Raw genomic sequence first — 13,025 nt, 5'->3', positions numbered from 1 at the left:
TCAGTCCTTCTCAAATATGGAGTGACGGTGAGACGATGGATCTGAGAAAAATATTCGTACACAAAACAAATGTACAAAATCCAGTGTCCACAAAATAAATGGCACTGTAGTGGTTCGTCTGTGGACAGACAGACACAAGGACACAAACGTTTAGGGGAGAGAAATACACAGACATATATAATAAGTGCAATAACGTTCTTCTAGATGGCCATACTGTAAAAATACATTTTCTGGAGGAATGATGTAAGGAGATGTCACTGACATCACTGTCTTTGACATCACATAAGCTAGGCGGCACACAAGAGGTGGCCAGTTGACCTTTGAAGAGCTTGTCTGTCACACCCCGATTAGCAAAATTATTGTTGTCAACAGGAAACAAAAACCCTGACGTCTCACCAAAGTGCCGGAAGCCGCCTTCCTACCCGTTGCATGTGGTAAAATGGCGTATCGGGCTTTAAGACAGGAATACTTTCAGATCCCGGTTGTAACTCGGGCATACATAACCGCATGTGTCCTCACAACAGCTGCAGTGCAACTAGAGCTGATCACCCCTTTTCAGCTCTACTTTAACCCTAACTTGATTCTAAGAAAGTACCAGGTCTGGCGGCTAATAACCAACTTTTTGTATTTTGGTCCCGTTGGCTTCAGCTTCCTTTTCAACATGATTTTCCTGTATCAATACTGCCGTTGGCTGGAGGAGGGGTCATTCAGGGGGCGCACTGCTGATTTTGTGTTTATGTTCCTCTTTGCTGGGCTGCTGATGACGATATTTTGCCTTTTTGTAAGTCTACTTTTTCTGGGACAGGCCTTCACGATCATGCTGGTGTACGTGTGGAGTCGACGGAACCCCCATATCCACATGAACTTCTTTGGCCTCTTCAACTTTCAGGCACCCTTCTTGCCCTGGGTGCTGTTGGGATTCTCACTGCTGCTAGGCAACTCCATCATTGTGGATCTATTAGGTATCGCTGTTGGTCATGTGTATTACTTCTTGGAGGATGTGTTCCCCAACCAACCAGGTGGTGTCAGGTGGCTGAAGACCCCTTCTATTGTAAAGATGCTGTTTGACATTCCAGAGGAAGATGTCAGCTAACAGCCCTCTTCCTGTGGAACACCCTGGAGGATTTGCTTAGGGGTAGGCAGTGCCTTGGGGGATTACAAAGAGCCCCATCCCTACCGGCCATTGCTGAAGGAAAAAACATGGTCTGTTTCTCACATTCTGGAAAATCCCAAATGATCAGAGCTCATAGGGGGAGATTCCTCAAAACCTCTTCATGATGCCAGATTATTGTCATAACAGCAGAGAACGACCTTGCATTGTGAACCTGAACCTGAAATTTGGCTTAATCTCAGAAAGAAAATATTTGACAATTGTAAAATGAGGGTAAATAACTGTTATGTGAATTAATTCAGATTTCTTTTTTAATTTGACTGAAACGTGTGGCATAGACAGAGAAATGCTAGAAAATAATTTCTGGAAGCACTTTCTAAAATACTACCTGCCTAGTCTCTCCAGGCCCGTCAGAAATGGCAGACAGAAGCACCAGAACTCTAGGTCAGCACCACGGGCATGATCCTAGACCCTCAGTCATCCTGAGCACAGATCAGAGTAGGCCAGTTCTGGAGCCGTGTGGAACTCCATATTTGGGTAAGACTGACATCATGTTTGATGATGCGATATTTGAGGCAGCTCTGCATAAACGCTGTCAACACGTAGTGAGGGGCATTAGCGTGAGAGACCAAAGACAGCACTGCTTACAAGAGACATTTTGCAGAAACAAAATGGCACTGAAGGCACCAGCATCAGTGACAGGGAGGCTCCTGGTTGGATTCCGTAAATGGTATTACAACCTATGTGGCTTCAATAAGATTGGTTTGATGCGTGATGACACCATCAATGAAGATGACGATGTGAAGGAGGCGCTGCGGAGACTTCCGGAGAACGTGTACAACGACAGGATGTTCCGTTTCAAGAGAGCCCTGGACCTCTCCATGAAGCACCAGATCTTACCCAAAGACCAGCAGACAACATATGAGGAGGATATCAATTATCTGACACCATACCTGGAGGAGGTTATTCGTGAAAGGAAAGAGAGAGAGGAGTGTGACAAGAAATAAAATAGACGCTGTGATAGTTTTATTGGGCCTTTGGTTTGCTATACAAATATATATATGTAACATAATAACCAATATGTAAAATAAATTGTAACCTTTAACCATTAAAGAAAAATACATTTTCTTGAAGAAAGAAAAGAACGAGCCATCATGGGTTAAGATATTGGAGAGATCTCTCCTAAATGTCGGACCTATCTGTGCTTCATGCCCAAATATGGAGGTGACTGATGTCATAGTACTGATGTCATAGTACTGATGTCATAGTACTGATGTCATAGTACTGACGTCATAGACTGGCCTTCAAATATTATGATAACCGGCACTGCACCAGTATCAGAGAAGAGGCTGCAAGCTGCAGAGGGTCCAGCACTATTATCTAGCAAAGTTGAAACGGCTAACAAGACTATTCCGAGTTGTCACAATGCAGGACCCAAATGAAGACACAGAGTGGAATGATATTCTGCGGCAGAAGGGCATTCTTCCTCCCAAAGAAATTCCCAAAGATGACGAAGAGGAGGAGCTGGCTCTCCAACAGCGGCAGTCTGCTGTGAAAACCTATGAAAGCATGACACTTGATGAGCTGGACGACAACGAGGATGAGTTTGATGACGAGGATGAGGCTGCCATCGAGACCTACAGGCAGAAGCGCCTGGCGGAGTGGAAGGTGACTCGGGTGAAGAATGTGTTCGGGGAGGTGGGGGAGATCTCTGGACAGGACTATGTCAAGGAAGTCAACCAGGCCGGGGCCGGCGTTTGGGTGGTGCTGCACCTCTACGCACAGGGCATTCCTCTGTGCACCCTGATCAACCAGCACCTGTGCATGCTGGCCAGGAAGTTCCCTCAGACCAAGTTCCTCAAGTCCATCTCCAAAACCTGTATCGCCAACTATCCCGACCACAACCTGCCCACCATCTTCGTCTACTTTGAGGGAGAGCTGAAGGCGTCGTTTATCGGACCACTCGTCCTCGGTGGTAAGAATCGAAAAGCTGAAGATTTGGAGTGGGGGTTATCGCAGACCGGAGCTGTGACAACGGACCTGGAGGAGAACCCCAGGAAGCAGATCCAAGACATACTCCTGACCTCAATCAGATCGTCACTCCCCATGCGGGAAGACAGCGACTCGGAAGTCGAAGACTAGACTGGCAGCACAAATCACATTTTTGGCCTATCCACATTGGAATTGTTTTTTTATCTGTACAGCAAAAAACGACATGAAAATGTAACCACATTCCTAGGTGGTTTTAAATGTTAATAATCACAACTTCTACAGTGTCTCGGTCTGGACACTCTAGCCACTCAAGTCGGATATGAAACCTTCCAGAATATCATTAGCAAGCAGCTCGACATAACAATGACATTATGTACTGTAAGTGACGTACAGTAAAACGTTATTATGGATGACACAGAGAAATGCCTGCCATGACTGCAGCACATTCTGTATAAAAAGGTCAACTGTTGCTGATGCCTGGTGCGACGGAGTTGGTCAGCACACTGCACTGCGACTACAGTGATATGGACGAGATTACAGATCTCCATTCCTCCACCAGTTGCTGCTTTGTTGTTGTCTGCACTGTTTTCATTAATGTGGGCTGAAGCCAGATTTAAATTTCATCGTACGATAACGGAGTCGCTCACTCAAAATAGCAGACCTACAAGTTCATTGCTTTTAGTTCTGTGTGTCTGTATAATATGTATCAATACCCACCTGTGCCTAATGCATTTTTTTTTTACTGCGTTTTGCCAGCCTTTTAATACCTTACATTGGGGATTTATGCAGGCTTGTTGCTATGGTCCTACACAAACAATATAATGTTAATTTTACTTAAAAAGTGAAATAACTCAAATTTTACTATATACCGAAGAGATGTTGAAGAGAGACAATTACTCAAGTTAATCATTGGACATTGTTATATCTGCATACTGCTATCTGTCTATCTCAGTTTTACCAACAGAGACATTTAATCAACTGAAACCCCTTTCATCAGGCTGCATTGTCAAAGGACTGTGAATCTGACCTTTGTGCTCTATGAAAGAGAGGACATTGTTGTCATGTCACAGCTCTTACTCATTCCATTTTTGTGTTGTGTAAATGTTTCTCTGGGGATCCTTAGATTAACCCATTCATTCCGGGAACGCATCTGTGTCATTTTAAGATTTATTTGGCTATAAAAAAATAGCAGATATACAAGCGTTCTGCGCTATGAGCTTGTAGATCTGCTATTTTTTGAAAAATCGTGGAAAATTTATGCAAATCTTTTGAATATATATATTTTTAAGCGGAATGTTTTAACTCAAATCTTTGCTTCTGGCCTGGGGGGTGTGTGTGTGTGTGTGTGTGTGTGTGTATATATATATATATATATATATATATATATATATATATATATATATATATATATATATATATATATACACAAACACATATATATGGGGGTCAAGATGTGCACTTTGTCTGGAGGCCATCAAAAAATAGAACAACATAAATATGTATAAATATAATATTAAATAACTCAACTCATACCCTTCTTTTGACCCAGAAATATTTGTACAGCAAACTATTAATTCAAAATTTTCTTTCTTTTTTTTCTTTCTTTTTTCTCCTTTGCTCCTTTGCTCTCAAAGGGAAGCCCTTTGAGAGCAAGCTCTCTTTTTCAATGACGCCCTGATTACGGCATGAAAACAAGTACAGTTATACAATACAATACATATAATGAAAAACAACAAACAACAAACTACATTAAAACAAACCACAGATGCAAATAAATACAGGGTTACATGAAACAGGTGCAATGTGTCCTCAAGAAGCACCCAAATGTCTCTATGTAGACCAATCGAAACCAGTTTCAGAGAGTCCTGAAGTTTGTTCCATTTGTGTGGAGCATAAAAAATGAAAGCAGTCTTTCCTTGTTCACTGTTAATATGTGGACTGATATATCTAATGTGTGTCTGGGAACTTGTTGAATGTCCAGTAACCTTTGGTTCTAAAAGCGAGGATAGATACAAAGGAAGCTTAGCACACAAGGCCTTATAAATAAATAAAATACAATGTTGCTCTCTACGAACTGCGAGAGATGGCCAAATGAGAGCTTGGCATCTAGCCAAATGCCCAGATATTTATAAGACGTGACCAGATCAATTTGTTCACCTTTTAGAATATGAATACCTGTAGAGGGATTGGTGTTGGGAGACCTAGTAAATAACATGCATTTTGTTTTGTCTGAGTTCAAGACAAGCTTATGATTAATTAAGGCCAATTGAAACCTATCAAAGGCAGTCTGCAAATTTGCAGTGGCCATTTCAAGAGTTGGGCCAATGATGATTGAAATTCTTTATTAGGCATACAGTATTATGCCAATACTGCATAAAATTGTGTCGTCAGCGTAATAATGGACATCACTGTGCAGGGAGGGGAGTGCAGTATTATTAACATAAAGAGTAAATAAAATAAGACCCAAAATGTAACCCTGTAGAGACCTGGATCTAAAATCATCAGCAACAACAGCTTGCATTCTCCCTGTCAGATAATTTGAAAACCAGGTCAATGAAAATAGCTGCACAGTGTTGGTGATTATCTATACCTTTTAGTATATTGTTTGTGACAAGCGCTGTAGCTGTTACAGTGCTATGACCTGGTCTGAAACCTGACTGTTGGGGTTGAAGTATGTTGTGTGTGTTCAGGAATGCACATATCTGGGAACTGACTAGGGATTGAAGGATCTTGGCTAGACAGCACAATTTTGATATTGACATCTTTCCATATTGCAGTAATTGTGCCTGAAGTTAGTGTTGAATATAAAATATACATACACTAAGATGCAGGAGATTTCTTAGTGCATATTTGTGAAAGTGCATTTAAAACGTCAGTATGTGTTACTGGTCTAAATGAAAAACGAAAAGCTTTCACCTGGATGGAGAAAGTGAGTTGAGTGAATTGTCAGTAACCGATTCACAACCATGATCTGGTGGAGATAGATTAACAGACATTCTGTCAATAGATGGCCAGATTATATAAAATGATGGTTAAAAACATCACAGATATCAGATTTATCTAAAATAACACAACTTTCACTTTTAATCTGTGACGGGAGAGAAAAGGCCTAGCTTTTAGTGACTTTACAATCTTCCAAAAACTAGCTGCATTTCCTCAGCTTCCTCAGAAATATTTGTATTGCAAACTATTAATTAGATTTTGTTATTCAGCTCTGAATTGTCAAAATGGCATTCAGTATTACTGGCTGGGCTAAAATATTAATGACAAAAGTATTGAAATCCATTCTAAAAAATAAGTTAACACCCCATGGCATAATTGTGCTAGTGTTTACAGCAATATATTGTACCCAGAAAATATTTAAACACTTTTGTCCGAATAGATACATTTCAATAACAGAAAACACTTAATAAGGACCATAGCAGCTTTTTTGGACATGCTATAGCTGATGTTTCTCTGAGTGCTTAAAGCTAGCAATTAAAATCAATTTTTGGCTGACATCTAAATAACATTATGAAGTAATTTGCTGAATATTATAAAAGAACATTTTTAAGATGTAAAATAAGGTGATATTTGTAGGTTAAAACAGAAAAAAAGGTAGTTAAAAAGTTAAAACTATATTCTGTTAAAAAGTTGAAATTATATTCTGATAATCATTGATAGAGTGTCTGTTCAGAATTGTGTGAGAGAGAGAGAGCCCAAATCATAAGACAGCAAAAATAAATCTTCCTGACACATTGGAAAGAAGCAACCCAAATGTTGAGCAAACTACACTGCTATTTGACTCTAAACAGAGAATACACAGCGGCAGAATACCTGAGCACTGTGACTGTGACCCAAAACAAAGGAAAGCCTCGACTATTTACAGACTCAGTGAACAAAGTCTTGTGACAAGAAGAGAAAGGCCACCATAGGCAGACCTGGCTCCCGAGAGAAGAGTGCACATAAAATGATGCAGAAACTGAACTACACTTCCTAACCACTTGCTCACTGTACCAAGACATCAGAGACACATACTTTCAACAGATTGATGACAAAAAAACTCCCACATCTGCTGGGTGAAGTACAACAATGTGCAAACACAGCAGCGAGACGTGTGAGCTGTTGTGACAGGAGAAGGATGTCTAATGGAATACATGTGTATGTCTGCACTGTCTGCACCGAGTGATCTCAGTATATAGAAAATACTGTAAATACAAACAGAACAACTACTGTTATATGTATTATGAAAAACGTTGCTGCTATTTGTCCAAAGGTTTTATACAAAGTGAAGTGAATGCAAAACATTGAAATAATGATGCCATTTCTTTCAAAAGTTTTTCCACAGATAACTTTTCCTACGTGGATGTATAACCTTTTCCGACAGCAAATGCACAATTTGTATGGTTTTGTAAGACAGGTGCAATGTAACACAGATCTGTTTACACATTTCTTTATTCCCATTTAATTGTACCTACATTGTTTTTTGTAATAGTTGTGTTCCACTTTTGCTTTGGCAATATAAATGTATGTTTTCTCATGTCAATAAAGCCCTTTGAATTGAATTGATTTGAATAGAGATGTTTTTATGTTTTGTGTGAGGACTGCGGATGAAAATTAGCATCTTTGCTAAATCCGGTGTATTTACGTTCATGTGACGTTCATTAATATGCTCTGTCCTGTCTAAATAAACAAATAAAGTAAATAAAGTAAAAGAACCCTTTGATCAAGCTGATTGTCAGAGAACTGTAAATGACTGTCTCAGCTGAAAAGGTTTTTGATAAGGCTGTATATCAAAGAACTGTGAATGATTGAATCAAAGAGAAAGACAGAGCAGCACATACAGTATAAATAGCATTATCATGAACCTCAGTTCATACATTGAGGCTTGAGGACTTGACCGAATGGATGAGCTGTTATAATTACTACAAAACATACTTTTGAGAAGCTGTTAGTTTCTTCTACCCAGCTGTTGTTGGATATCCTACTCAAGATAAGTCAAGTAAGTAAGGTGAATTGTCTTGGTTTTCCTTTTTACATTTTAAGTGAATTATTTTCTTTATATTACAATATTGTACTTTACTTTTACTCCACTACAATTATTTGAAAACTTTATTTAAAAGTTAATTTGAAGACTAAGATGTATTATTAGTATTACAGATCGTCAAGCTCACAATGCCTCACAATGTAGACCTGCTACTTTTGAAAGATTTTGACCAATTGTTAAAACTTTTGAAAAAAGTATATTTTGATGCCAATACGTTTGTACTAAGTACAATTTTGACAACAGACTTTTATTTGTAACAGAGTATTTCTACATGGTTTTGCTACTTTTACTGAGTAGGCTACTCAAATCTGAGTAGGCTACTTCCAGTGAAACCAACGGATAAGTATCTGTCTGCATTTGCAACATTGCTTTAGCTTGTTCTGCCTCTTATTTTCTTACAAGATATTACAGAGTGCTTATTGCAGAATAATTATGCAATTTAAAATGTTGCTATTATTTAAGTAACAATCATTAAATAAAAATAACTGCAATATTATCTACAGCTGGATTTTACCTCAACCTATACATTAGACTTTTGTAAAAGTGACTCTTTAACCACTTTAAACGTGGTGTCCCTATTTTGGGCATGTCATTGTAGAGGGAAATGTTCAAAAATGTTCATAACATTTCATAAATGTCCAAAATGTCCAAAGATATTTAAATTTAAAGCTCACAAGCTTCGGGACGTTGTGGGCGTGAAGATTGGCTATTTTCGCCGTACACTCAAGTAAATAGCCTGCAGGGCTTAAGCCATTAAAGGGAGAATGTCTCATTTTGGAATGAAAACTCACAGTTTTTCTTGTGATGTGTTGCAGGTTAAGTGGGGCGTAAAGGACAGCAACAACCACTAGACTTTGAAGCAGGTGACAGAGGAGTGTTTCGCTATCGGAGAGCCCTGCACCGCCCTCCTTCTGAAGGAAGCACCAATGGCGCAGTACCAAGAAAAGATCTCCTCCTCACCGCCGGCCTCCACCAATTATGACATATATGGGGAGCTCATTGTCCTGGGGTATGAAACATTCATTTATTAATATTCATCTAAATCTATGCACAGCAGCCATATTGATGTGGTATATCCAGGACTAAAAGTATCTATTAAACATGGATTAGGAAGTCTAAACTAATATTATCATTTATCATTGGTTAATAATAGTGTGGGAATTTTCAGGTGAGGCTGTGACCGATTTGAGATAAGAGGCTGAGAAAGCAGGGCAGCAAACCCCCTAGATTTGAGTACTGATGTATGTTTCTGCATTTTTATTTAATCAGTCACACCCTGAAGATCCTGCCCTTTTGTTCTGCAACAGGAGAGTTCATCTTTAGGCGTGAACCAAAACAAGTCTCTGGACCAAATATTGCTTTTGTGGTATTGTTTCTCCTGGTCGTTTTATGTGCTATTGTCTTAGCCTTGCAGTGTTGATGTGGGGTTAAGCCGTGTTTTCTGTTTTTTTTTCTTCAGCTTGGCAGTGGTGATGCTATGGTTTGTATTTCGTGTTTGTGTTTTCCTAGGTGTGCGCGTTGTCCAGACCTAAGCATTTAGTAGAGTTCTCAACAGTGGCAGTCCCTGAGGGTCACAATCGGGGGGGAATCTTTCCTCGTGCTCAAGAGTCAACCGTAGGAATAAGGTAGAAAGATTAGTTACTAAATAGGCAGATAGATAGGGGAGTCTGTTCCATCTTTGTTTAAAACTGCTCTATGCCCTTGTGACGAGACATCACCGGCACTGATCTTTGTAATCTGTACTTAAGTAAAATAGTTCCTGGTATGCTATAAGGAGTGTACACATTTTGAAAGTATTGAGAGTACAAAATCTGTTATTACTAAATTTAGAACCAAGAGGGGACACTTAAAGAGAAAATTAGAATAATGTAACATGGTAGCTCAGCAGAATACGACAGGAGAGGCATGGCTTGACAACTCGGCAGATGAGGAGCGGTGAGAAACCTTCGAACTACATACCTCCAGGCGCCCAGCAGAAGGACAGATTCAAGACTGACACAACACTACAGGACGGCAGAAGGACAGGCTGGACCAAGTCAGAATGGCAGAGGGGGGGATGTGATATACATTTGTAGTTGCTAAGGATATTGTGGTTGTGTAATGTTGTAGTAGTGTGAAGAATTTATTTTTATTTGTGTTCATTGAAGTTTTAAGATAATTGATGTGGGTTATGTAGGCCTATTTATTGTATGGTTATGTATATATGCTAGAAAACACCCCTTGACATGGTGCAGTCCAAGCTCATTTGCTCAGCTGGCTATAAAATGCTGCCAGTTGACATCAGTGGAGAGCTGTGAGTGGAGAGAAAAACACCACCATGCCAAGGGTGCTGTACCATTTATTCATATATGTCATTGGTGATGAATAAATGCACCTTTGGATTAAACCCTACTCCAGGCCTCTGTACTGCTTCCAGCCGCAAGTCGGGCATTCTCACAAGTAGGTTACAGTAGTACAGATGTTTGATCAAAGCTGTATTGTAGAAATAATATACAATCAGATCAGTTAAATGAAGATATTCATATTCAGATATGAACTATTCCTGACAACCAGAGGTAAATTCAGTTGTCATACATGTAGTGGAATCAGCAGTAAGAATGAAATGCAGGAGAGGACATAATAATAATAATAGAATACAAATAAAATAATTATAGTTATACCCCAATCCCCAAGGACAAATGTCCTACCAAAACATTTCAAATCATTATTTATTAAAGGAGTAGTTCATCCAAAAAATTACTTATTTTCCATCAATTGCACACTCCATGAAGCCTTGAATCCAAGGATTTATTTTAGTTTTTGTTTTCCTAAGCCAATAATTTGATTCCCGTCTCCTACTGGCTAATGTATCCGGTAGGAGACACAAAGTAGATTATTTGTGTGGTCATCAAATTATTAGCTTAGGAATGCCACAAAAACAAAAACAAATCTATGAATTCAAGGCTTCATGGGGTGTGCAATTGATAGAAAATAAGATTTTTTTTGGGTGAACTCCTCCTTTAACACACTCATTTAGTGAAAATATATTCTTAAAGGATTTAGATATATATGAATTATATAAGATTGATACAATGTTTTGGTCTGGTTCACTTTTAGTTTTACATCTAAACTTGCGCTCTGCCAGAAAACACCCTTGTCTAAGACAAGGATTCACAACTTCAAACATTTTCTATTTTTTTTGTTAAAAGCAATAGAAAAACTAATGACTGAAGGCGTCGTTTATCGGACCACTCGTCCGTGGTATGAATCCAAAATAGTCCGGAGGATTGAGACGAAAATCGTTCACTTTTTCATAAAAGCATGAAACTTGGTACACTTTTTTGGCCCCTGAACATTTTCAGATATGAGCCATCGCAAAAACGCCCCCTGGTGGCCATGGAGGCAATTTTACTTTCCGCCATAACCAAATAATGTATTTTGCATCATTACTCTTGAACCAAACATAATACAGAATAGGTGATGTCTACACGTATATTGTGATGGTCAATGATTACAATGATTACAATAATATCATGTACAACATCATAAACTGTTCAGGTGAATAGGTAATGGTCAATTCAATCACGTTGTTTGTGTCCAGGTAGCTCAGTTAGTAGAGCACTCGCCTTTGGATCACGCGGTTCTAGGTTCAATCCCAAAGAACCTCTGTGTATGAGTAGCATGGCTTGGGTAACTAAGACGTGCAATAAGTACTGAAAGATGATGGTAGGTGTTGCTCCACCTCAGCAATCCAGGGGTCTAGAGCATTGAATTGGGAATAAACACCCTCATTCTCAGCCAATACCGATGATAAGCCACTCTTACTTAGTCAGTGATGTTGAAAAAAGGAAATCACAATATCTGAGAAGGGTCATTCCTATGTTCCCAGAGTCCTGCTGTATGTTCCACGGCTTTCTATTCTGTTAACACACATAGAGTAAACTTTTTAAAAGGTTGTTGGGTACTCTTTCTCCAAGGCGTGCTATGTTCCTGGAACATTCCCAAACATTCAAACATCCTTTCTTATTTTCTGATATTAAAGTTTATATTATGTACAATTATGTTTGGACAGAATTTGTTTCAAATTACATGTGCTTGCTAACATACATTATCTGGTGCGCTATATCATAGAGGGGTGGCTCTGACCCGGGACAGAGTCCAGGCAGAGTGGGGGATTGGTGGGGTAGGTGAGTGAGGTGTGGTTGTATAGGGGTGTGACAGAGCGAGGTGCATTGGTACCCCAGGAGCAGGGATGTGTGAGTGGGAGGTGGAGGTACTGTATGGAGGTTAGTAAGGAACAATAGATAAGTCTAGATGTTCCCCCCTTTTTTACTATTTTGAAAAACATTCTTAAATACCGGCAGTTCAAATAGCCGATCTACAAGCTCACAACGTGCCGATGTAGATCGGCTAGTTGAACTATTTTAAAATGTTTTTCAAAATGGTAAAATATGGCCCAGGAAAGATAGGGCCCAGAGCATGCATGACACAACTGGTTCCTTATGTTTCAAGGCAGCCATCATTGTCATCACCAATTTGCTTACTGGCCCCAGGTTTAAGCTGGGTGTCCCAAGTCCATGACAAATATCTCTAAAACACTAAAATGTCCCGGTTTTCAACACATCACTACCAAATTGTCCCGTTAAAATAATACTTGTTTTGTGTGCTTACATAGATGTTTATCATGTTCTAATCTATTCTGTTGAAAGGTGCAGTCACTAAGTGCTAAAATAATTGTTCCCCATCCTGATGAAACACCAGGTAGGCTACAGTTATAAAATACAATACATTTAATGAAAAACAACAAACAACAAACTACATTAAAACAAACCACAGATGCAAATAAATACAGGGTTACATGAAACAGGTGCAATTTGTCCTCAAGAAGCACCCAAATGTCTCTATGGAGACCAATCG

General features: G+C 39.3%; 2 protein-coding genes and 1 pseudogene across 3 annotated transcripts; all 3 read left to right on the top strand.

Moving 5' to 3' along the window:
* The first annotated feature begins 439 nt into the window (after nt 1-439).
* LOC308100854 (derlin-2-like) lies at nt 440-1,133 on the top strand (annotated as a pseudogene). Its single transcript has one exon. The product of its transcript is annotated as a derlin-2-like (transcript).
* A 649-nt stretch (nt 1,134-1,782) lies between these two features.
* On the top strand, nt 1,783-2,118 carry LOC308100736 (cytochrome b-c1 complex subunit 7-like; the record flags this gene model as incomplete). The annotated part of the gene is made up of 1 exon (XM_080449810.1): nt 1,783-2,118. The coding sequence occupies one exon, from the start codon at nt 1,783-1,785 to the stop codon at nt 2,116-2,118; it is 336 nt and encodes a 111-aa protein (XP_080305936.1).
* Nucleotides 2,119-2,536: 418 nt separating this feature from the next.
* LOC308100381 (phosducin-like protein 3) lies at nt 2,537-3,253 on the top strand (the record flags this gene model as incomplete). Its single annotated transcript, XM_080449406.1, has 1 exon — nt 2,537-3,253. The coding sequence occupies one exon, from the start codon at nt 2,537-2,539 to the stop codon at nt 3,251-3,253; it is 717 nt and encodes a 238-aa protein (XP_080305532.1).
* Nucleotides 3,254-13,025: the final 9,772 nt, after the last annotated feature.

This window comes from Gymnoscopelus braueri (assembly GCF_963280865.1).
Source record: "Gymnoscopelus braueri genome assembly, chromosome: 14".
Lineage (NCBI taxonomy): Eukaryota > Metazoa > Chordata > Actinopteri > Myctophiformes > Myctophidae > Gymnoscopelus > Gymnoscopelus braueri.
This window is presented reverse-complemented; position numbering and strand designations above follow the sequence as displayed.